This window comes from Thamnophis elegans, chromosome 10 (genome assembly GCF_009769535.1).
Source record: "Thamnophis elegans isolate rThaEle1 chromosome 10, rThaEle1.pri, whole genome shotgun sequence".
NCBI classification, from domain to species: Eukaryota; Metazoa; Chordata; class Lepidosauria; order Squamata; family Colubridae; genus Thamnophis; species Thamnophis elegans.
In genome coordinates, this window is record NC_045550.1 from 12,916,457 (window position 1) to 12,943,097 (window position 26,641).

General features: G+C 36.2%; 2 protein-coding genes across 2 annotated transcripts in view; one reads left to right on the top strand and one right to left on the bottom strand.

The window, feature by feature from the left end:
- SHTN1 (shootin 1) overlaps positions 1 to 11,449 on the top strand; it is a 91,925-nt gene extending 80,476 nt beyond the window's left edge. The window contains exon 17 of the mRNA XM_032224987.1: positions 8,996 to 11,449. Within this exon, the coding sequence (XP_032080878.1) occupies positions 8,996 to 9,200 (205 nt within the window). The 3' untranslated portion in view covers positions 9,201 to 11,449. The remainder of the gene's footprint in view (positions 1 to 8,995) is intronic.
- Positions 11,450 to 16,342: 4,893 nt separating this feature from the next.
- The window catches only part of ENO4 (enolase 4), a 29,974-nt gene continuing 19,675 nt past the window's right edge, over positions 16,343 to 26,641 (bottom strand). Inside the window, exons 6-13 of the mRNA XM_032225602.1 lie at positions 25,750 to 25,881; positions 24,475 to 24,540; positions 23,112 to 23,171; positions 22,502 to 22,666; positions 22,142 to 22,267; positions 18,382 to 18,577; positions 17,461 to 17,528; positions 16,343 to 16,504 (exon numbers count right to left, since the gene is read on the bottom strand). Of these exons, the coding sequence (XP_032081493.1) occupies positions 16,343 to 16,504; positions 17,461 to 17,528; positions 18,382 to 18,577; positions 22,142 to 22,267; positions 22,502 to 22,666; positions 23,112 to 23,171; positions 24,475 to 24,540; positions 25,750 to 25,881 (975 nt within the window). The remainder of the gene's footprint in view (positions 16,505 to 17,460; positions 17,529 to 18,381; positions 18,578 to 22,141; positions 22,268 to 22,501; positions 22,667 to 23,111; positions 23,172 to 24,474; positions 24,541 to 25,749; positions 25,882 to 26,641) is intronic.

Below are 26,641 nucleotides of genomic sequence, written 5' to 3' on the forward strand. Positions count from 1 at the left end.
ACAAAAGAAAGGCTGGCCTTTAGGATCATAATCTAAAAATGCATGATACAAGAGACATGGAAGAGATAGAGAGACGTAGAAGGAAGGAGAGGGAGAGATTGGTTTTTCAAGGACAGCAAGGATGCTAGCTTTGAATCTAATGAAGTTGCACTGCTATTTTGGATTGGGAGCATTTCTTTATATAAGAATTCGTAGCTCTTATTCCTTTGGACAATAAATAACACCTGGATGTTTTGCTCCATGACCCGACAAAAGCGCGAACGTCAAAAGCGCGCCGACAAAACTGCGGTGCTAAAACCGTGATGTCAAAAGCGCGCCGACAACAGCGCGCCGACAACAGCGCGCCGACAGAAGCGCGATTTAAGTTAAGGTAAAGTTTAGGGTTAGGGTTAGGGTTAGGGTTAGGGTTAGGTTTAGGGTTAGGTTACAGCGCACTTCTGTCGGCACGCTGTTGTCGGCGCGCTTCAGCGCTCATTCGTCGGCGCGGTTTTGTCACCGCGGTTTAGTCAGGCGCGCTTTTGTCGTTCGCGCATTCGGGGTGGAACCGTTCTGCTCTTAAGTTGCCTAGTTCCAAAGTCCGTCTAATAGACTCTATTACTTCATTAAGGGGGTTTGAGCAAAACAAGTTTCTTGCATACTTTCTTTCTTAATAACTCTTAAGGGGTCAGTTTAGTCTCTCTTTAGTGTGATGCTTTTTATAAGAAGCAAAGCAAGCAGCTCGCGAAAAATCCATAATCTCCTTTGGATGGATGAAATGAAAATGTGCTGCATCAGTTCCCCACTTCTAGGGCAATCAGCTATGCTGTTCAGGAATGAGTAGTGATGACTATAGAAGAGACCACAGAAAGTTCCAGTTGAATGGGACAACATTTATTTTGTATGTAAAAAATTCCCAAGTTCCTACATTTCCAGTGAAAGCATCTCAGGTCACAGGACTAAGAAAAGTATTCTTTTTAACTCATGCAGTGTAATTGTCGATAAGAAATGGTGAGTCACTAGTGCATTTCCTTTCCTTGCAACCGGTTGTAGATTTATGCCGATTTGATTTAAAGCAAGCACTAGTATAAGTGCATTATACAAATTACACGTGTTAACTTTTTAAGAAAACAATTTAAATATTAGTGATATTAATTAATATTACTAATCAAATACATTTGATTTTAATGCATTAAGTATTATTAATAATAATAAATATAATGACATTTAAAATTAAGTAACTTAAAATTAGGATTCCTTGGTCATTGTCTTTAAATCAGGGAGTTCCATTTTAAAATATTAGCTTCGTCCGTTTTCAAATTGCCTCAGGACCTGTGACTGTTTGCATCTGAAAGTCAGCAGTGTTTCCTGAAGCAAGATGGCTGACTCAATGTTCAAGCTGCTTAGGGCAGAGATATTTCACAAAAGGGACATGAGAAAAAAAGAGATATGATCCCTTTAACTTGTTTTGTGGTTGGTTAAATAGAGAAGGTTGTTTTTGTGAACTATTCATTGTACAATGGGTGTTCCATTAAACTATGATGTCTCCTTTTGGCAGAGCCGATGTGCAATAAATATGTGGCACTTCAAAATGTCATAATGTATAAGAGCAAAAAGCAAACTCCTTCCCACAATAGAATTTCCTTTTTAACAAAACTTGAGTTGGGCTTTGCAGCAGATTGTTCAGCAAAGCTTTGCTCTACACCGAGGTTTTTAAGTTAAATTATTCCTTTTGTGCGTTGGTTGTTTTACATTAAAGATGAGGTGTTGGCAGATGAAAAGAAGGACCCCACCCCATGTGCCTGAGTCCCATCAACATTACAATGGCTGCTCTTTAAACCAGTGTTTCTCAATCTTGGCAACTTGAAGATGTCAGGACTTCAACTCCCAGAATACCCCAGCCAGCGAATGCTGGCTGGGGAATTCTGGGAGTTGAAGTCCGGACATCTTCAAGTTGCCAAGGTTGAGAAACACTGCTTTAAACCAAAGAACCAAACAAAAAGAGAACAAAACTACAGATAGTCCTTGACTTAGGACTGTGACTGAAATCACAGCAAATCAGTAAAACTGTTGATTTCCATCTGACACAGAAAGAAGAGTCTTATGATTGGTTCTCAAAGTTATGGATGTTGCTGTGCCTCGACGATCCTGTGAGCAAAATTCAGGCGGTGGCTCGGGCATGTCAACTCCTCCCCCCCCCCCAGACACACATGTCCTTTTGGCCTCCTTTTTTAAAGTCTGCAACCCTGATGCTCTAGTTGACCTTTGCTGTTTTCTTTTTCCCACTGCTGACCAAGCATGCCTGGCTGGCCCTTTGCAAGACAGCCCACTCAAAGCTTTCTTCTTCAGGTTGCATATGGCCATATGAGTCTTGGGAAAGATGGCTTTATGTGGTTAGCAACTGCCTCCCACAGAGACAGACCAGGCACATCTCATTGTAGTGGGAAGAAGACAGCAATGGTCAGATAGGGTGGTGGAGTGCAGAACAACAGGGCCTGGGGAGTGCAAGGTATGAGGGTGGCCAGATCTGAGCTTGGAAGAGTGTGGTTTCCCAGAACGGTTCACCGACAAAACCGCGCCCGACTAAACCGCGTCGCTGACATCATCAACAGGGCGACAACAGCGCGGAGACAGAAGCACGCTGTAAACCCTAAACCTAAAATTAACCCCTAAACCTAAACCTAACCCCCCTAAACCTAACCCTAACCCTAACCCTAATCCTAACCCTTAACCTAACCCTAAACCTAACCCTAACCCTTAACCTAACCCTAAACCTAACCCTTAACCTAACCCTTAACCTAACCCTAAACCTAACCCTTACCTTAAGTTGAATCGGCTTGCTTTCAAAGCGCTATTTAAAGCGCCCTTCTTTCTCTGTGCTGGCTGTTGTCGCCCTGTTGATAACGTCAGTGACGCGGTTTAGTCGGGCGCGGTTTAGTCGAGCGCAGTTTTGACGGGTCACGTCCCAGAATGTAGTTTTCCACTGTATTGCTGGATTAGGCTTGGATAGTTGCAGTTCTTGCAGCGCTAAAACCCCAGCATACCATGCTTTTTTTTCAGGAGGCAGTTGGACTTTTTTGTTTTTTTCATTTGAAGACCTTTCGTTTCTCATCCAAGAAGCTTCTTCAGCTCTGACAGGATAGTGGGGAATGGAAGGATTTATATTCACTATCCTGCCAGAGCTGAAGAAGCTTCTTGGATGAGAAGCAAAATGTCTTCAAAAGAAAAAACAAGGAAGTCCAGTTGCTTCCTGAAAAAAACCCCCTTTGGGACAACCATGACCTGGATGACTGAGAATCTTTACAGACTTTAAGCTTACCAAGTGATCCCTGAGTCAAGGGTATGCTTTCCCCAGCCTCCCTAGGTTGGTCCAGACTGCAATCCTCTCCAACATGCACACATACTGTCCCAGGCCTCCTGGGGCCTCCCCCATTCCCAATAGTGTTCCCACGTTCCTTATGTGGGACTCCTCCCACTTCCTGCCCATGAATTGGGAATTTTGATAGTAACTGGGACTTCCAGGATTGCTGTTGCTAAGCAAGGGAGTCACATGATGTTGGAAAAGTGATGCAAATTTCCGTCCCAATTGTGATCGTATACTGTGGTCTATCTGTGTGCATTTACTAAAACATGTAGAAACATAGAATATATAGGGCTTTTGCAATTAATTCCAATTTGGATTAAAATATGCAATGTATAGCAAAAGCTAATGCAAGGACTAGTCAGATTTAATGGCAGTCTTTTGCCCTTATGCAGACTTAAATCCAATAAAAGTGATAGGATTACTATGTTGGAGCATGGGATTAAATAGTAACATGCTGTTATTCCAGAAAGATAAACACGCTTCTTTATTATTCCTACGGTAATAAGGTATTGGCTGCCAATAGAAAGGACAAGAGGTAAGACTTGTTTGAAAAAAAGATAGAGGTGTCACCATGAAGCTGGAAATGTTTGGGGTTTTAAAAGAAAGACTGAATGAGTACCTTGCCAACTTGATTCCTTTGGGAAAGAGTGGGTGTCTCTGTGTATCGGTGCAAGATAGAATCATAAAGGATAACTAAACCAGAGTGTTGAAATTCCACCAGATTCTGCCCTACAGTGCACTGGATTCACATAAAGGATTGAAAAATTGTTGCAGTGTTGAATTGAAATAAGTACTATGCGTTCTTACTTTGTGGAAATCTCTAAAGAGATCAAGGAGAAATTGTTTATGTCTAACTCAGGTATCTACCAGATCTGGTAATTAAGTTTTCTTAATAGAACTATGAGACAGCAGTGGTCTGCTTTGGAAGCAACAGGCATGAAGAGATTTTTTGCCATATCAATCCGTTCTTCCTGCCAAGGCTCTGTATCATTTTAGTGGCTTTCCCCCCAGATTTTTTTTAAAATTTTTTGTTCTCTTACATATTATTTTAAGTATACATCCACATAATTGTTATTCTTCTTTACATTTATCATTCTTATACATTTATTATTTCATTTAATAGGTTATAATATACAGTTTGGGTTGCCTTATTTACCATCCTTTCTGCCTGTTGTAACACCACCTTGTTTTCCCTTTCTTTTCACCCTCCCTCCCTTCTCTCCTTCCTTCCTTCCTCCTCTCCTTCCCCTTCCTTCTTCCCTTACCTTTCTCCTTCTTCTCTTCCTCTTCCCTTTCCTACCCTCTCCCCTTCCATCCTCTCCCTTCCATCCTCCTCTCCTTACCTCATTCTTCTTTCCCCCATCTTCCTTTCATTCTCTTCTCCCCTCTCTTTCTTTTCTATTATTGTAGGTGACACTTTCAGATCTCAGTTTATGTTTCTTTGGGATGGTATTTCCGCAAACCCAAATATAATTGGATATCATTTCTTATTCCCTTACCATTGCTAATCTATCCTAATTATATTTTCCTGCTCTGTACTGTTTTAGTGGCTTTGAAGGACACTGATCATTTTTATTTCTCTAAAGCATATTCTAAAGTGCTTCTCCTTTGAAGAGAACAGGGAACCCACTTAAAATTTCACTCACGTATCAAATGTGTAGTTAGGAATGTGTCTCAAACTTCTTTAAAAAGTCACCATAGCTCCATTGATTCATGAAAATGGCCATGCTATTGAACTTGATTTCAGTTATGGTTCCTATCTGCAGAGGAGGAGATTTGGGACAGAAAGACTAAAAAAAAAATTGAAAAAGGAGTGAATGGAGACTAAGTTGAAATATTTAATAAAGGAATCTGATGTCTGAAATCCATCCTCAGCCACAAAAGCTCCCTGGCTCTTTTGGATTGCACTTATGTCTGTCCAGCCTATCACACAGTGATAGGTTATTGTGTGGGGGGGAATTAGACACAATAAATAATATTAATAGTTAATTGATTGTTTTATTTGGAATAAATTAAGACAGTTCATGGCATTTTTCAAAAATGGAAGAAGGGTATATTTCTCTTCTTCCTTTTTTCTTTTAGTAAACAATTCCAGTTAACAGAGCAAACTACATACAGGGTAAGACTTAATCTGATGATTTTATACAATTAAAGGATTTTCTCTCCTTCCCTCAGCTGTAACCTTAGCACTACTGAATTATCTACTGACACTGCAGGAAACAGCCCAGTCTAAGAGACACAACTACAAAGGTTTTCCATCTGTAGTCTCCACATGGACCATTAGACTTAACAACATATTAGAAAGATACAACAGGATGAACTGGAAGTTTAGAATCTTCCTTTTTAAAAAAAACCCTGCCCTTTGGTCTACAAAATAAGTGAATGCATATGGCTATCGCAGAAAAATGCTTTAAAATTGGGCAAGTCAGAGTTATATCTCTACATTTTCTTGCTCAAGTGACTTTGGAATAAGAATTCAGAAGACTATTCCCTCAAGCTAAAATATCAGACAAGCATTTTGATGCTGATGTCCCTTCTCGCACTAGAGATGGATTGCCATCCAGTTCTTAGCACGACAGGAACCATTGACATGGCTGCTCAGTGATTTATATAAAGTGATGCATCAATGATATGCAGATGTAATTACTTGGAACAAAAAATGGCATTTCATTTTCCCATGGGATGGAAAAAATGAGTCTTTTATTTGTGGCTGTCTAGTCATTACTTGAATAACCCAGAATGTACTGTCATGGTAGTAATATGATTTGGATTTGAGGTATTGGCGATGACTGAAACGAGATTTCATTCCAGTGTTATCTTCATGAGGGAACCTGTGTACCCTAGTACCTTATATCCTGCTGGAATCTAGAAATCCCTGTTTTGATACTCCCAGAGTCAAGACAAAAGCAGGGAAGCCCCAAATTCTACTATTGCCAAAAAGGAGTATAGTACTTAGTTAACTGTTAAAGAGGTAAAATTAAAGGCAGCAGGCTTTTAGTGATCACAAGAATGAATACATGGTAGGTAGAGCTGCTTGTCTGATCATTCATAGCAATAGAGGGAAGCAGATTGAAAGAGAATTCGTTGTTTCCCTTCCCCTTGGTTTTTCAATAAAGATAGCTTATAAGAAGTAGCTTTTTTAACATAAAAACAATCATTTAATTTGGACCAAGAGTTAATCTGGTACGGCACAGTGCAGTTTTAACACCACTGAGACTATTATGGAAAGAATTAAGAACCGACTGAAACTCGCCCTGATCCAGTCTTGTTCAAATCCTATTCATTGTAACAAGGCTTCATAGGGTAGTTATGCTTTGTTGCTCTGTTACAGAATTTGGAAATCTGTTTTGCACAACAATAACTGTGCCAAATCTCAGTTCAGTATACAGTATAATAAATCAGCAGTGAAGTCCTTGGACAGATTTTATGATTTTTAACAATATTATTACCTCAATAAATAACAGCAGTTGTGTAAAATATAAGTATTTGTGAGGAAGAAGGAGACACTCTAAGTGGCAATTTCTGATTTTGTGCTGGAACAAACAACTTATTAATCACTGGAGTTTGCCATTAAACTGTGTTCTATTGACAGACTTTCATCTCCCGTTTTCCTGTCCTTGAAGGTGATAAATATGATTGCTCCGTTATCCATTTTTATTTTGAATGACAGAGGCTTCACAGACTTTGGCTGTGTGTCAGCTGTTGGATGACTGCCATCCACTAATGCAGGCCTCCCATGGAGAGCCCAGTAAAGAATTAGACTCTGATTCACTCGATTGTGTTAAATAGTCCAGCTGTTGAGATTTGAAAGATAGTTACCTCCAAAGTGAAATAAAAAGGACCTTGGCATTTATGGCTTTGTCCATTTTGATAGTGTTGTGGCAATCAGCATTTTGGAGGTAGCATTTTCTAAAATAACTGCCTTGTCATCATGTCATTTCCAAACTTTCATTCAGTATAACGTTAAACATATTTCTCTTTCCATTTTCAGGAGAAACAAAAAACAAGGCTATAAATGCTCTGCACAATTTGGGTCTGAACAATTGCAGATTGGAAATGCTAACTGGACCTGTCAGAGGCCAGTTCCTGAACTAATTAGTCTCACACTCTAGTGTTAGATGGCAGGGTCTATAGTAGGAATCACGAATATTAACTGAAGAGAAATAACATTTTTGCTGTTCATGAAATTCTCATTTTTATTGAAGAAACTTGTCCCTGTAATACAGAATTCATCATGGAAATCAGCAGGACTTCATTTAGCATGACACACTGCAAGATTTTATTGTTCTAAGTGAATAAAAACATATCACTTTTTTCTACCTGGCTTGTAGAACCAATGTCAAAAATCCTTGCACTTCATTGTCTGATTTACTACTGCATTATGCCATGTAATAATCTCTGTCTAGATCTTCAAAATAAAATTGCAAATTAGTTGGTTTTTAAATGATTCTTAAAATATTTAGAATTTTGCCAAATAATTCATAGATATCTAATCCAGAACATACTTGGCTTTTCAGTATTCTGTTTAAGAAAGAATTCTTAGATCACCTTCCAAAGCATTATAGACAATAAATACATTGCCATGAGAGGTGAAATCTGCCTCCATCCTTCTTCTTTCTGGTAGGGTCTTAAAACCTGTCTTGGGTCCCGATGGGAGTGTGCTATGCTGGAGATAGCTAGTAGAGAGACAAAAGCCCACTTGTAAACTCGGTTTTCACCCTTTCTTAAATTGTTGTTAGTTTTGATTCTTTTATTTTATGCTTTTATACCACTGTAAGCCATCCCGAGTCACTTTGGATACCAAAGCGAGTGGCATATAAATATAATAAATAATTAAAATAAATCCATTTAAAGCTCACAACAGTAAAACAGTCATCAAAGCAGATACGTAATATTCAAACTATAGAAAGAAAGCTAATAAACTTAGTAAAATCACATTTGCACCTGGTGCATTGATTGATTTATTAAATGTATATGCCACAATCTCCCCCATGTGGTGACTACTTAATTCTGTCAATAGAAGAATGTCAATTATAGAAATGCATGTCAATGATATAAGTGTTTAATATGCTAAGGTATTCAACTGTTATTAAAGCATCTTTTTATTTAAGCTGATACAGAAAGTAAAATGTTTTGTCTGGAAAAAAAAGACTAACCGAATACTTCCAATTTTAGTCCAGCTATTACTGGACTAAAAGTTAACATTATAACCAGTACTGCTGCCAACTCATGGATGATTTACTATATTTGCATTTTAACCAATTTACCTTTTACTAAGAGGAAATTCATAGGCAGACTTGTACTATCTTTGTTAAGTGCTAAGGAAAAAAATGATTTTAGAAGCATTCACTCATTTCATTTACAGGAAGTAGTGATAGCTATCCAATGGTTGAACTTTGCTGTAATTTTGAATCTTCACAGTAAACTATCATTTCTTATACTGTGTTAATAAATGTTTGAGATGGTGTCAACATTATGTTCAGTTTTTCAACTTAGATGGAACTTGTGTGAGAAGGCAATTATTATGTGTTTATGATATGAACAACAGATTCATAAACTGTGGTAGTATATCAAGCACGTGCTAAGACTGTAACTAACTGGTTGATTGTTGTTTATATTTTAAAAATCTCTTTGTTTTTTTAATTTGCTTTTTAGGTCATCCAGCAATGCAGGACTTAAAAACAAGGTTGTTGATGCAGACAAGCAAGCTGAAATCATGGTACTATTCAATCCAGAGAAAATCAAAGAACAAATGCCTAAAGTTATGGATCAAGGCAAGATAACTGAAAACAAGGGTCAACAGCTTCATAAAGACACAAGTACTGAGAAAACAAAAGAGACCGACAGCTCTCTCTGTTAATTGATATGCTGAAAGGCATTGACTATTTCTGGAACTCTGTTTTCAATGATTGTCAGTTGTTTTGTTTATGAATATGGGAAAGGGCTATATTTTTTACTCATAATGTGTTTATATTGAATCCAAAGTCTTTACACCTCTTTCCTCTGTTTTTTCTTCTAAATTAATATATGGTGTTCACTTACTAGATTATGCAAAATGTTAAGATTTATTTGAATAATTTATATAAGTACTTTGTTTATAGTTTGACCAAAAAGCCTGCTAAGTCTAATTTAAATAAGTAAAACAAGCCTTAATTAAGAAATACATGACATGCTCTTATATGACTGACACCTAGAACTCAATTTTTGGTTAATAGAAGATACAATTTTTCAGCCATTCTTTAAAATTTTATTAAAACTTGTGGCTTGCCACTACAAAGTAAAATAATAATAATTGTATGATCTGGAATAGTATTTATAATAGATTATACTGAAGTTGAAGGAAATTTTGTATAAGCAATATTTTAACTGCATAAAAGTTATAATAAATACCTGTGATTGGCTAATTGTACCCTCTGCCTGGCACAGTTTGCCAGGAAAATAATATCCATTGCAATCTCTATCATATTATTATGGTTGGTCACACAGTCATTCAGATGTTTAGAGTGGATTTGGCATTTTTGTTCACCTATTGAATTCTTTCCAAGGCCCTGGGATAGGAGATGTTGTTTAAAGGTATATTGTTACAACAATGTGGAATCAGTATCAGGTCTTTATTATTATAAATATAGTAACATATTATATTATTATTGTTTGTTGTGCAGCCCACCAGATGTTTAGATTGGATTTGACATTTTTTATCTACGTATCGAGTCCTTCTTAAGGACCTGGGATAGGGAGATGTTGTTTGATGGTGTTAAAGATATTATTGTAGGATGTAAGCTGTTCTGAATGAAGCTTCCTTTTAACTGATGGTGATTTTGTCAATGCCAGTGGTGTTCAAATGAAGTTCCAGTTGTTTTGAGATTGCACCTAAAAAGTAATAACTTTTGGTCCTACCGTTGCTTTCTTTGGCTGCAGATGTTCTATTTTCGCGTATTTCTGTTTTATTATCTTCTCCCATTTCTTTCTCTTCTATTCTACCCATCTCCAAATACTGCCACAATCACTATCTAGACTATGTTGTTTTTATTACCAAAGTTTTTAAATCTGGAGTGTGATTACTATTAACTTTTCTCTCTGCAAGCAATAGTAGGATGTGAATAGTCAGTTCGAAAACAATCCTCTTTTTTTGGCCAGTTTGGGGTAGTGGGCTTATATTAGATTTTTTAAAATTAGATCTTATGATTCCACCTTTATTACTTTGTAAATAACTTAAAGCACTGAACATGCATAACACTCCTTCTTCCTCGAATTGTCCCCACAACAAAAACCTCATTAGGAGTGTTGGGCTGAGAGAAAATGATTGACCCAAGGTGACCCAGCCAGTTTTTCATGCTTAAGCAGAGACTAGAACTCGAAGTTTTCTGATTTCTAGCCTGGTGCCTTAAGCACTAGTTGAAACTGGCCCTTATAGTCTTTGTATCTAAAGCTCTTCCTACATATCCCGTACTTAACCACATGAAGTCTCTTCTGGGAAGGCATGCCAATTGTTGGATTTCCAAGCCATGCAAGAAATAAGAAGGAAGAGGCCACAGAATTATTGCAAGCATTTTAATAAATGCATTTTGGCAGAGATCCCAATAAAGGAGACATTATTTTGTATGAAAGACAGAAAATGCCATGTCTGAGAAGTATCTACTTTTTACCTGAATACATTGTAAATTCTTACATTATGGTACCTTTTGAATAATAATTAATATGTCCAGTTAATTGGCTTACAGAAATAGGTATGGACTTCAGTGAATCCTCCTTCTAAGACTGGTGTAGAATTTCAGGCTATAAATTATTAAAGATTTCAGATCTAAATACTATATATCTCTAAAATACATTAATATGTGAGCACAAAACAAATTGCAACAGAGGGACAGCAACTGAATGAGGGGGTTGAAGGACAGCATGAGATCCTGAATCATAGTTTTATAACTATGAACTTTATATTAGCCCATTGGGAAAGAAAAAATGAAATGAGGTGAGGCACTTAATCAAACTGGGAGACCTTTAGAGCTTTTTATATGCAAGGTAGTCATCTTCTATAAAAGACTTCCGTTAAAAATTTAGCCTTAGTTTTTGAGTTACACAGTCCTTAACTTTCACCGGAGAAGGCCTCTTCTAAGAAAAACAGCAGGAATCGTAGAACTATGCAATTTATATGGCATTTCAGAGTAGCTGAAATATTTCTCTTATTAGAAAAAGAGTGGCTCTGATTGCTCAACTGGGCATGAGGAATGGAATATATATATATATATATATATAAGTTTCTTGCACTTTTGTTTTCCTGCCTTTTATACAGTCTAGAGCAGGAATGTCCAGCCTTGGCAATTTTAAGACCTGTGGACTTCAACTCTCAGAATTCCCCAGCCAGTCATGCTGGTTGAGGAACTCTGGGATTTAAAGTCCACAAGCTTTAGAGCTGCTAGGATTGGGTACCCTTGTTTTAAAGCTTATATCTAGTTCAGTGTTTCTCAACCTTGGCAACTTGAAGATGTCCGGACTTCAACTCCCAGAATTCCCCAGCCAGCATTCGCTGGCTGGGGAATTCTGGGAGTTGAAGTCCGGACATCTTCAAGTTGCCAAGGTTGAGAAACACTCATCTAGTTGCTATAAATGCATACTTAATATCGGACTCTATTCATTCGTACTTTTTGGTTGGTATTGAATTGAGGCTAAAATCTAGGGAGGGAGGGGTTATACGAATGCCATGCTCAGCTTTTGTGGTCTTCAGCAATTTTTTACAATCAGAAAATAAACTTGTTTTACAATTTTGCGCTACCTTGAGAAGATTACATGGCATTTATTCGTTACGTGTTTGTGGTTACTGTTTTTGACTAAACAAACTGCCGGTTATGTCTTGTTGATTTTTGTCAAGTGCTTCCCAGCAATATAAGACATGCTATTTGAAATGGCTTGCTTAGACAGTGATGTTTGATTTCAATCCTTGTACGTGGCCAAATACTCTTGCCTGGGATTGAATTTATAGTTAGATAACACCATCCTGGGTAGCTATGTATATGTGTTTTATGTATGTATATGTGTGTATGTATGTGTGCCTTGCTCTGTTTCTACAATATAATATTAAAATATATCAGTAATCGTGACCTGTCAAAACCGCAGTCCACAAAAGCGCGATCGACGAAAGCGCGCATTTGACGTCATCACAGTGCGACGAAAAAAATTAAAAATTGAAATAAAAATAAAATTAAAGCAAGCCGATTCACATAAAGGTAAGGGTTAGGGTTAGGGTTAGGTTAAGGATTAGGGTTAGGTTTAGAGCGTTAGGGTTACGTTTAGCGTTAGGTTAAGGGTTAGCGTTAGGTTTAGCGTTAGGTTAACGGTTAGGTTTAGGGTTAGATTTAGGGTTAGGTTAAGGGTTAGGGTTAGGGTTAGGTTTAGGGTTAGGTTTGGGGGGGTTAGGGTAAGATTTTCGCTTTATTTTTACATTTTTCGATCACAGCGCGATGTTTTCGTCGCGCTGTGATGACGTCAAATGCGCGCTTTCGTCGACCGCGATTTTGTCCTCCGCGGTTTTGTGGTGGAACCAGCCAAATGATGTTTACTTCATCATCAGCAAGCTCCCTGAGAACAGTCAGTCTTCTAACTCAGGAGAGGCATTAAATATGGCACCATATAGAATACAATGAATTCAGTAAAAAAGACAAAATAGCTAATTTACTACATTTGGTCATCATTTTTTTAACAGAAACATCAATAAATATGCAATAGGCTACCTTGAGCACAGTTTACTCATGTTTCTAAAACTATACATTTCCAATATAGTGGGCAATTGTGATGAAACCTTAGCAGTTTGCAGTTAAATATTGGTTTGAGTGCACTGCTAACAACTTTCTGATAGGAAATCATGATTAGTAGTGAGGACTAAGGTTGAATCTAATTTATTAGTTTGACTTGATCAGTACGTGTTTAATGCTTGTCATTAAATGTAAAGTAAATAATAAAGTTTATGTATTTGGAATTAAATTCCGTGAAAAATCAGATGGCATTTTCCTCAATGCATTCTTCAGGAAAAATACATAATCCATTGGATGGCATTATTAATGGGGTAGCTTTAAGTTTCCTTCCTTTTCCTTTTTTTTTTGTTGCATCATGATTAATGATTACAGCTATGGTTAATGACATGTCACTTTATTGTTGTTTTTTGTACACTGAGAGCTTATGCACCGGAGACAAATTCCTTGTGTGTCCAATCATGCTTGACCAATAAAGAATTCTACGATTTGAATGGTGAATTAATAATTTGTAAAAGTGGAAAAATGTTTATTCCTAATTATGCATTATATTAGTTGAATTTAATATAATTTCTATATTTTTGGAATTATTTGAAAATATAAACATTTTTAAAAGACACTTTTCTTCTAAACTCTCATAGTATGAAATTAATTATTGTTTTGATGTTGCTTATTAAAAATGCCATTATTTCCCAAAAAAATTATTGTGATTTGTTGTTTCTGGAGTATTGTGTTGCAGTTGTTTTCATTCTTCACATATAAATTTACAGACATGGAGAAAAACTGATGGGTCACTATAAATTGCATTATATTGCACTAGGTATCTACACTAATTCTGAAAACCTCTAGGTGGTAATCATAGTACTGGCCCATAAACATTATTCCTGATCCGAATTGTTCATATAACTTTAATATTCTAATATTCTAATAAAAATACTTTCCATTTATAGAGGGCTACTTATTAATTGAAATAATAACAAACCAAAGATGTTTTGGTTTTTTTCTTTTTAAATTGTCAATTATTAGGCTGATGCATATTTGGAATAAAGAATTTTATGATAAACCCCACATCAACACTGGTTACTGTTCAAACAAATATTTGCATTAGTGGAATTTAATGAATCATTGATTTTATAATCCTCTATAATACATATTGTTAGTTTCTCCCACTGAAAGAAATCTTACCAGAAGACAGCCTTATTTGTGTAGAACTAAACATAGGAATAAGTAGAATTGAAAGGAAGAAATACTCAGTCATTGTGTTGAATGCTGTGTACACTGCAACAGGAAGACAAAATAAAACCCAAAATAAAACTTTTTTTTAATAATAATAAGAAATAAATTTACATTTTTATCACAGTTGGTGTCTTGGGAAAGACATCATGCATTCCCAAAAGAATTCCAGGGTCAGCTTGAATCCACCAATGCCAAATCTGAAACATTAATTTCTAGACTACAGCTTGTCTGCTCCCGAAAGGAGAATCAGTATGATCAGATTCTTCTTCCTCCTCTTCTTCTTCCTCTTCTCCTTCTTCCTCCTCCTCCTCAGTAAAGTCAATAAATTCGTACTCCTCTCTTTCACCTAGAAAGGAATACATAGCCAAATAACAAATATAGTAAAGAAAAATGCATGGAGTGTTTTAAATTCATGTTCATATTTGAAGGGAGAAAGTGTTTTTGCATAACTTTAAATATCAATGATTTTTCCTTTACTTCTCATCAGGTATATGCCACATCACACAAGTTTTTGTTTTTATTCCTGCCTATCCTGCAATCTATGCTAGATTGCAATAGTAAATGGACACTTATATCTGCTACCATTCCTGCTCCATTCATCAAGGAATGTAAATTTCAGCTCATGAATATAGAATACAGTACAAACGTGCACAGGTCTCCAATATTAACACACGGGAAACACAAACGTGTTCTAATTTTGGAAACAATTTAATGAGATGTCTGCTTTTTTACTCGTATTTGCAAGTTAAAAGAGTTCTGTACTATCCTTTGTGGATCCTGCCATGTATAAAAAGTAAGCAAAGGGAAGAATTATATCCAGAGGTTTGAACAATGCAAACAAGCACTGGTCATTCCAATGACCTTTTATGGAAAAGTTGCCAAACCATTTGAAGACCCCCCCCCCAATATTTTAAATAAAATCTAAAAAAATACACACTGTTTCTTTAAATCCTGTTTTAATTGATCCAAAACAATGGATTAATGACAAAAAATAAAGCCAGAACAGAGAAAATTGGCACAAGCTAGACCTGGCAATTTATCTTGTAAAGAACAAGTTGCTAATTGGTTGTGGTTTGTAGGGCAGCATCCTCAAATCTGGTGTTGTCTAGATCAGCGCCCAACCGTTTGGGCATCAGGGACCAGTTCCGTGGAGAGAGAATTTTCCACGGACTGAAGAGAGCGTGGCTTCACTTACTGCCTGCATTCCATAGATGGGACTTTGCTTATTTGTGTCTAGCATGCTGGGACCCAGTGCTGGTCCATGGACCGGGCTGGAAACCTCTGATCTAGATGCATTTGGGGACTACATATTTCCATATGACCAATAACAGGCTAAGTGAGGGTTCTGGAGAACCCTCATTTAGCCTGTTATTGTCATACTGAAATGTGTCTTCCAAATGCATTTAAACAACACTAGATTGGTGAATGTTGCCCTGCAAACCACAGCCAGTTAGCAGTTTGATTTTTTATGGACAAATTGCCATGTCTGGCTTGAGGCAGTTTTCTCTGTTCTGGCTTTATTTTTATCATTAACCCATTGTTGTGGATCAATTAAAAACTTTCAAAAAAGCAGCATGTGTTCAAACTATTAGTTTGAATTGAATTTTGCAGAAGTTGAATCGCTTGTATGCAATTTGTGTCACATCCCCATTTTTAGTATCTCTCCATGTACCGCTCCTAGTACATGCAATTTATATATAATAATGTCTTTGATTCTATTCGGAAAACGATGAATCGCATTTTAAAGTTTCCTCCACAACATGTGAATATTCATCAATGTAAGAATTTTCAGAAATGCTCTCCCTTGGTGATGATTTCAACCAATTAAATGCATTGAACTGTTGTGGCCTACTCCCTCCAAGAAATTTTACTTTAACATTCAGATAAATAGATAACTCAACATCAGGACAATATAACTCATGGCAAATGTCATCCAGTTTTCTGCAACTGCTTATTTACAGTCTTTTGATTCTCTTCCCCTCCTACAGAGTGATTTCAGTCACTTTCTCCAATCTCTGGGTTCTTATTCATTAAGCACTGAAAACAAAGTAAGAAAGAGGTTCTTACAAAGCCTCCCTTTCTTTTTCAGTTCTTCCTCTATTGCAAGAAGTCGATTGTACTTGACTATCCTCTCTCCACGGGAAAGACCTCCCAGTTTGATGAATTTGGTTCCCAGTCCAACAGCCTAGGACAAATAAATTCTTTTTTTTAAAAACTCATAGCTGAAAACTTTGGTGGTTTATTCTGACTAACCTAATTGGGCGATTAAATAGAGGCTTTAATTACAGTCCTATATACAATATTTCAACCCTATATGAACGCTCATAATTAAAAAGCTGAATTGGTAACTGCCAGTACCAATATTCTGTATGATCAATGTTTTGTTTAAAAATATGTATTTCATATATTTTTATCTATTGCTTTCTTTTTCTCTCTCTACTGCATGTATGTGTGTGTTTTGTTCTTGTGTTTTTCCCGTCACAGTTTAAGTATTAAAAAAAGATTTGCATATTTGTTTCTTAAAGCAGCAAAAATCTCAGTTGAATTGTGAGCTGCAGTTTAAACCTTAAAATCATATAACTCTTAAATTGCAACATTAGAGTGAATTTGATAAGTATAATGAACTAAAATCTGGCTTCTAGTAGATAATTTACCTGTTTTTATTTATAAGGAGAAGATATCAACTAAGTATTGGGAGGACACAGAACAAGGGTGGGGGAACAGTGTTGCAACTTAATAGTCTGAATATTACTAGGCCCAGGATGGCGAACCAATGGCATGACACATTAAGTAAGTCATCATTTCAAGTGACACCCTCTATATAATTATACTTTAATTTAAAAAAAATCAACTGGAGTACATTAAGACAAGGAAATACTATTACTGCCCTATGTTTGAATAATTTACGCAACTTTTCCTTAAAAATGTCAGCAAGAGACAGTACATATTTGCTGTTTGCTTCTCTTGCCTACTCTGCTGTTTTTCCCTTGAATGTTCAAATATTACCTCACTTTAAAAGGCAACTTTCTTCAAAAAGTCAATTTCCTCAAAGGTTATATGTCTCTTTACTAGCTAAACATTTCTCCTAGGAAGCAGCTCAAGATAAAAAGCTTTGTCAATTGTGGAATTTTCTATACATACCAGGTCTGCAAGGCTATCATCACAAGATTCTCCATCTGGACTTCCTAAGATGGAAAGGTGCTTCCAACCTGTATTGAATGCAAGGGCTTTTAATTTCATAAAACTTCTATAGTTTGCAAATCATTGTCTTAAATGTAAAATTACGAAAAAGTAATTTACTATAAATTTAAATTTTGTGCACCAATAAAATAAACCCTAGTCCAGAAAAGTTTCAGTTTCATTAAACAGATAATTCCTTAAATACACTAAATTTATATTAGTTTTGCTGTAGCAGACTAATATAGCTGTCTTTCTGGAAATACACAATTATTTTATTATTGCAATCTAGTTTGGTTTTATTATGACTTATTTATAGTGTACAAAATCATCTGCCCACAGCCAAGTAGTGTTGAATGTTTATATCTATTTAAACGTATTTATTCTGCATTGGATTGTGTACAGACTCTAGAAAAGCTAAAGTATATTGTATTTCTAAAGTATTACTTGCTTTTAACAGTCCCCACAACTGTTACAGTAGAGATAATCAGATTAAAAGTATATTTAAAATAAACATAATCTTTTTCTGTTGAGTACAGATTTTTTGTTTTCTTTAAATGAACAATCTAGCTGATACAAATAAAAATCTGAATATTAACATTTTAAATCTGTTACATTTTGAGGTCCATAAAGAATGATGGGAAATATGTGACACAAACCAATACTATAAGAAATACATGAAGGTTTCTATACCACGTAAAGCTGAATTATATGTAAATATTCAACTAATGTATTTTAAAATGAGTCCCAAATTATATTGTCAAACCATCATGAAAACAAATTTTGATGAATAAGAATGTTTAATTATTAAATAGTTTACTACATATAAAAAGCTCTATATTTTTAGAGCTACTATTGAATTTTGATATACAATTCTTTCCTCACCATCTAATCGCTGGGTCATTTGTATAAGGTCCAAAATTTTAGCTTCATTGATATGTTTTATGACAAGGCCGCTGCATTTTGGCATATCGCTTTTTTTAGAACCCAGAAGTTTTGTCAAACTCCTGCATGAGTCTTCTGCAATTAAATAACATTTAGAACACAAGACATTGCACAGGTGGGTCCACTGTTGGCTGTCCTGTAAAGATAGCAAAAAGAATACAATAGAACAGAATGGAACAGAATATTCTTTATTGGACAAGTGTGATTGCACATGAAATTTATTTCAGGACAAGAAGGCAAAATATTACCGTAATTCTTTTTTAAATGAGGCTCTTTTAGCATTAACATCAGTAAATTCAGTACTAGGGTGAATGAAGGTACACAATAAAATCATTTTTCAATTTATCTAGAATGCCTAACAGAAGAACTGAAATCCAGAGCAGCAAGTCAGCAAGAACAAAAGTGCTTCAATTTTATCAAAGCTTTGTTAAAAGCCTCCCCTCACATACATACTTTCCTGTTATACACAGGAAAAGTATCTTACTCTCACACGCAACACAAAGATGCACACACAAACACACATGAAAGAAGAAAAAGTATGCATGAATGTAAGGCAAGGAGAATAGCTAGGATATATGTAGAGTGTGGAGGTATATGTATATTTTCAGTACATGTGTTTCTGTATACTGCTAAATAACTTCATAGTAGAATTGATAGAAGCTTTGATCCTAAATGCTTTACTGCTATGGAACATGAAGCTATGGCAAGCTACTAACACTAGCACAATGTAAGATTTTAGGAGTGCAGCACATCACTTCCTCACTGTCCTTTGTAGTTCTTTTTAAAACTAATAGAAGAGTAGAAGAGCGGTGGCGAACCTTTTTCGCCTCGGGTGCCAAAAGCACGAGCATGCATGCTATCGCATGCGCTCGCATGTCCACCCCATGACTTAATCCCTCCCACGCCGTGCCCCCTGCACATGCACATGTGACCTTGGGAGGGCTGAAGCCAGGACAGGCCTTTCAAGGTAAGCCAGATATCTCTTAGTTTGTTTTAAGACCGAGGTTCCAGAAGGAGAGCTAGGTGTTTTTTTGGGAGGGGGGTCCACTACCTCGGAAGGTTTGAGCCCCTCTCCTTTAAGATGTCTTGGAGATGGCCCCAATTAGGCCTATCAGCCTGGAAATGCCCTGAAAGAGGCCAGTTGAATAATATGGCTATTTCTATCCGAAACTCACAAGTTTCCAATGCTGAGGAGGGAGAAGCTGTAGTTCTAAGGGGCCTGCATGCAGCCCCCAGCAAAAAGAAAAAGGAAACAAAAACCCAGGACAAAATCTCTTGTAAAGAGCAGGACCCCAGCTTTCCAATGAAGCTTCCCAAGAGTTCTAAAGTGAAACCTGCAAAATTGATTCCAGATCAAAATGAATGGAAACACACATACACACCCTTGTGTTTATCTTTCAGTTTTAGCCATCCCCCAGCAAAAAAAAGAAAAAAAAACCCAGGGCAAGATCACTATAAAAAGCCTGGCTCCATTCTCCAAAAATCCACCCCAAGTTTGGCTCTTTCCAAGGAAGCTTCCCAAGAATTCTAAAGTGAAACCTGGGGAATTGATTCCAGGTCAAAACATATAGAAACAATGCCCGCCCCTCCCCGGACTCTGCCAAACTTGCAAGCAGAAGAGTTGCAAGCAGGAGATAAAGGGGGGGGGAGGGGGGAGGGAGGGAGAGAACGATCTCAAGAGTTAGCAAATGGCAAAATCCCACCTACCTGTAACAATACCCAGAATGTTTGGAGAGAACATTGCAGCCACCAATCAGACACACACACACACTTGCATTTAACTTTCAGTTTTAGCCAGCCTAGCTAATCTTTATTTTCTCACGCTTTTTAATTTTTAAAGTTTTTTTTAACTGACAACAACTGGATCACCAGCCACCTTAGCCAGGCTTGTTTTTAACCGGATCAACCATTTGCGCAAGTGTCTGGATCCAAGGGACTCCAAAAGGCAGCTACCTTAAGATTTGCTGATTGATCCAAAGAAGGAAGGGCGGCAGGGGGGGGGGGGGAAACAAACCAAAAGGAATAGGGAAGATCAGAAATAGAAGAGATCAGCTGAAGAACAAAAGTGTCTCAGAAGAGGAAAGGCTTCTCAGAAAGCCCCAAGCACAGCTTTGTATACTGAGCTTGTCTATTTCAAAGAGGTGGGAAGAAGGGTGTTTTCTTGTTTGCTATTCTGGCAAACATAAGACAAGAGGCGCTTCCCCCCCCCCCCCCAAGCCTCCCTCACCAACTACTCGGCCAATTACTCAGGCTGAAGGTGCAGAGCCTGCAGTGTTAGGCTTCTGGAGGGAATGGCTGGCTGGCTCTTCTGGGTGGTGGCTTATCTTTTGAAATGGGAACGTTTGGAGTCTGGGAAAGCAGAAAGGCTAAAGGGAACCAAAGGATGGCGGCTCCTCCAGCGCAGCTGGTGCCAAGCTGGAGCTCTCCGCAGCGACTTACTTCTCCAAGAAGGCCATAGCTGTGCTGGGGTGAGGCATAACTTCCATTTTGTGCATTGGGCCATTTTGTCATCCTCCGGAGGCTTCAGGAGGCTTTCTTGAAGCCCCTGAAGGCTGAAAAACTGGCTAAAATGAAGGCCAAAATCAGCCCCAAGAAATGGCTCTGAATACCACCTGTTGCACGCGTGCCATAGGTTTGCCATCACGGCAGTAGAACCTTTGATCACATACACTTCTGACCACGACAAATTGGGCTCTAACCCAAAAATTCACACTTTTTTTGTGGCCAATTTCCCCTCGTGAACCATTTTTTTGGGTAAGCGCCAAATTTCCAAAATTAGATTCGGGTCACAACCAAATCGGGTTGCGACCAAAGTTATGGAACGAATTATGGTTGTTACCAGAGGTTCTACTGTATTTGTAACTTACATGGTTCAGTTGCCACTGACTATGGAATTAATTGCTACACACAGAGTGACAATGGTCTTTAGACACTTTTTTTTCTCTAAGTGGAAGAGCTTCAGCAGCAATGGAAAAGCCTTTTCGCTTTTACGTTTACAAGAAACTGATAATTGTGTGGATGGAAGGAGGAGTCAGCAGTATCCTGTTATTAATCAAATTGATAAATATTTCACATTATGAAATAAGGAGATGTAAAAAATCCTAGAGTTCTGAGTAAATTATTATTAGGTCTTACAATATTGACCAGAGTCAGATATGAGCAGAGCAATACGTAGATATCTTATGGCTTCTTATGCCTTCTAAAATACCAGCTAACCAAGCTTCAAAAAGCTCCTTTTAACAACTTTAATTGTATGGATAAATGATTAGAAAATGATGCTTAAATCCAGTTTCAGAGAAGCATGCATGTATGTATGTATGTATGTATGTATGTATGTATTGTATATATACATACACACACAGTATATACATACATACATACACATAGACAGACAGACAGACACAAACACAGACACATACACATGTCATTTAAATTCTTTTTAAATCAATGGAAATTAATCACAACCCCCTTGAGATCATTTGAAGTGGATTTAAACAAGACCAGTCCAGTGTTATTGAACCACAATAATCTGTTGGAGAGAGAACCTCAGTATAATTTCCTTCATCTATGTTTCATTCTTTTCTTTAAAATGCGTGATTGTTAAAACATCACCATCTACACATTTCTTTCATTTTTAGATGCTGCTTTTAAAAAGTAATGCAAATTTAAATATATTTTTGTATAAGTAAAAGGAACTTACCTCTTTTCTCAATGGATCTATTAATGTTAAAATAGAAGGAAATTTCTTAAGCAGGTCTACATACATATCCACCATTTCATCAGCAGATTTAAGTGTTCCAACAATTACTTCATATTTTCCTTTATTCTAGAGTGTAAAATATTGACAAAATCTATTAAATATGAAGCTATCCATTAAAAAAACAAGTTAAGGTCAAGCCTAATTGTGGAATTATATATACTGAGATTTTACAACAGTCTACTATTATAGGTGAACAATTTGTTTTACACATTTGTCTCATTATCATACCAGTACCCCATTATCATAACACATTCCCCCAAAAGAGGAAACCAATGATAAATTATTGAAAATAAAACTTACATAGTCCATTAGTTCATGAGCAGCACAATTTATCCCCAAGTATATATCTGTCCCTAATTCCAAGGAAAGATGTGTGCATGCTGTTTGGATCAAGGTTAGTGGTTCCAGACTGTCGTATCCCATTACCAGACAACCTAAATGGGATATTTTTTTAGAAACAGGAATCTGTGAATAAATAATATATAGAAAACAAATATTAACTTAAAAAAAATAGTTTGCTGATTTCTGAATGCCTGCCCTTCTTGAACCATTCCATCAAAACTATATGGATGATATTGTTCTAAACTCCTTTAGAGGCTCTTTCTCTTTTTGGACATTTCATAGGTCAAACCATAGTAATACTATGATAATATTTCAATTACATATAATTTATCATTACCTACAAGAAACCAACCAGGTAACTTCCTAGTTATTATTTCCAATTTCTATGACCAGATGGACATGAAAACAATTGCAAAGTTTGTTAATATCATTGCAAAGATGCCGTCTTATAGCAAATAAGTTGTATTAGACAATATGTCAGGGATGGCTACAAAGCTTTTTCCCTTATAATTTTAATTTTAATCTTTCATCACGCTTAACCTTAGGACCACTTTATTTTTCTCCTTACCGGCGTCTTTTTCCCTGCATCTCGTTGAGCAGCTTTTTTGCCATCTATTGAAGAAGCAGACTGTTGCAAAGGATTTTTCAAGAACAAAGTGTTTAGGAAAACATAGTATGCAGAAAAATGTAACAAACTGTCAGCCATTATAGCACGCGAGTCATCATGGTAAAATACAGGGAGTCCTCAACTTACGACCACAATTGAGCCCAAATTTTCTGCTGTTAAGTGAGACATTTGTTAAGGAAGATTTGCCGCATTTTACGCCTTTTCTTGGCACAGTTGTTTAAGTGAATCACTGCAATTGTTAAGCTAGTAACACGAGTGTTAAATGAATTTTAACACTCCGTTAGCTTTGCTTGTTCAGAAGGTTGCAAAAGGTGATCACATGACCCTGGGACCCAGCAAAGGTCATAAATATGAACCAGTTGCCAAGCATCTGCATTTTGATCACATGACCATGAGGACATGCAAAAATCGTAACTATGAAAAATGGTCATGTCACAGTTTTCAGTGCCGTTATAACTTTGAACGGTCACTAAATGAACTGTTGTAAGTCAAGGACTATTTGTATGTAGGTAAAATGAATATAAACTGTATGTGATATGACACTAGTCTGAAGTAGAAATGCATTATTAAATTGTATCTTGCCAACAATTATCTGACTCAGCATTATAAATAATGAACACCTATTAGTTAAAAATAGCAACTTGTAATTAAATGAAAAGAAGGTTCTTGTGCAAACAACCACATCTTGTCATTCCATCCCATTTCTCAGGTGAGTTTCCATTTCCCTGTCCAAACAGTAGCTCTTTGTGGATTGTTTTTGCCCCCTCTCTCTGCAATTATTTTTGTTTTACAGACTATGAGGTTTGCCATCTTGCTGATATTTCTTTCCTTTCTATGAGTGTAGGCATGTTAGACCTAAGCCCAAAGATGACACTGTGAAATCCAGTTGAGTCCAATTCTCTATTAGTTTACAACTAGTAGACAGAATCTTGCCAGACTAAAGCTATATCCTTCTAACCTAACAGATAAGCCACGTGATATATATCAACCTGATCCTTTTCATATCTCCCCCATCCAACTCAAGACTGTGCAATCTCTTAATCTGGGATTCTTTTCGGAATGTAATGCCTCCTCCCTGGGAAACCATGAAGCTCCTGTCAGGATCCCCCCCTATCCAACCCCATTCCTTCTCCAAATTCAAATTCCAAATTCCATCATAATGGAATTTGTGTGTGTTTGTGCTATTTATTTATTTATTTATTTATTTATTTATTTATTCATTCATTCATTCATTCATTCATTCATTCATTCAATAGCATTCATTTTTGAATATCCTAAATAAGTGTTATTATTTTTGACTTACTTCTTTATTCATTTTTTCTATCAATTTCAACATCTCTTTCTGAATATCCATACATCTTGTTATGGCCTGTATAATAATAAAACATTATGTCAAGGAGGACTATCTTCCTGTATCAGTTAGTTCATGCTTTAAGATCATCAAAGAAGGCGTTTCTCTCTTTTTTTACAAAAATATTCCCCCCTGGACGGAGCTCTGCTTGTGAAATGCATTTCCCAAAGTGATGTGCCATACAAACACAAATTAAAACTTCATTTGCCATTTATTTTAACTAATTCTTATCCATATTCAGTACAGGAATGTACAGATTTAATTATACTTTAAAGATGATTAATTTATTTTTATGCCTTTCAATATGATTACCTTTCAGTTTTATTAAGGTTTGCTTATTATATAACACTGTGAAATGAACAAAATTAATCAACAATTGTGTCAGCATGTAACTTCTTCTAAGACAATAGAATTAATTCTGTTTACATATACTGAGGTGATAATAGATTGACACATTATGTTAATCAAGTTTTCCTTTAGCAGAAATTATATATTTGGTCTAAAACGAATAACCATATCTAAGTAGTCTCACTTTTTGCATAGCCTACTGTTACATTTCTTTTACTTGTAGTTTCAGCCATAATGGAGGACTGTATTATCATATATCTTGTCGTTAAACTTATTCAAAGGTTTTCTGGGTGATCGAGTTATCTGTCAAAGCTATTTCTCAAATCCATTTTAGAACCATTGTAACTACATTTTTAAATAATTTTTCATTAAACTAATGCTTCCTCTGTACCAGGTTAACACTAATCGTCTTGGAATGTGAAACTTGGTAAAAATAAATCCTCTTTATTTTACAGCAAACTGTGTTAAATCTTTCCAATGTGGTTATTGCTTGCCTTCCTTCATTATAAGAAGCATTGGACATTTCCAAATAAATGCAAGAAAAATGATAGGCTACTGTAACTATCTATACTTATGTCTATAACCATATCTATAACTATAATGTTTCATGGTGGTGAAATGCTACATATTTATTTACTGAATAGATATTTTGTATAGTCTGATTAACATAGCAGTATTTTCAATTCTTTTTCTGAGATGTCTTACACATAACACAGATTTTGAATTTAGCTCAAAGCCAACCGTTTTAATAAATAACAGTGATATAGATAAATAGCATTTCCATCTGAAAGGTGAATACAATGTGAATACAATGAAAATCTTGAGTTATTTTCAACATTTCATTTATCATTCTCAAAATAGAACAACAGCATACAGTACTTGTTTAACTGTTAACCAGACGGGAGGTATCAACATCACTTCTTTCATTAAATTCAGTTTTCCAGGTGATGATTTTCCACAATTCAAAATTGTTATCATTGGTAGTGGCATAACAAGTTCTTTTGGCATCTTCTAAATGGGGAATAATGTAGCATTAATTGATTATACTAAAAATAAAAGCCTGGCTCTCTAAGTCTGCTTAAATCATATATTATGTTTTACTATAAACTATTTTGTACATTATTTGGATCATAAAGGAAAGTTGATTGTATTTGCATATATACATGTCATATTTGCATCTATGATTGACTAGCAAGGCAAAGTTTAATTTCATTAAAGATCATAAATATCCAATTTTAGGCAGGAATGTTCAAATAAGACTAGTTTAGCTACCAGAAAAATAAAATGAATAATCATAAATCAGTATACAAAAATCCCTTATTTTGTTCTGGCATTCTCTGAATGCCAGAGTTAGACAGCACAAATTAGTATAGCAATAAGTAAATTTAGGATTAGGATTAGCCTCAATTCAATGTCATTCAGATGTAGGAATATTCCTATATATTGACAGCAGAGTTGGGAAACAAGAGTAAACAGACATTAGAATATGATTCCTGTTCATCTCACTGACATTTAGAACTGAGATGGACAATGAACTAAGTGAAAATATGGGTAGGCCAAATATGGTGTTCAAATCTAGACTTAAATTGTGGTTAAATAAGAACTTGTTAATTATAGTTTATAGCTTAGGTTTTGTGATGGGTTTATTCATACTTGAATCAAACTAAAAGCAATGGTTTAATTCAGTGGTTCCCAAACTTGGCAACTTTAAGACTTGTGGACTTCAACTCCCAGAATTCTCCAGCCAGCTCTGCTCTGCTGACTGGAGAAT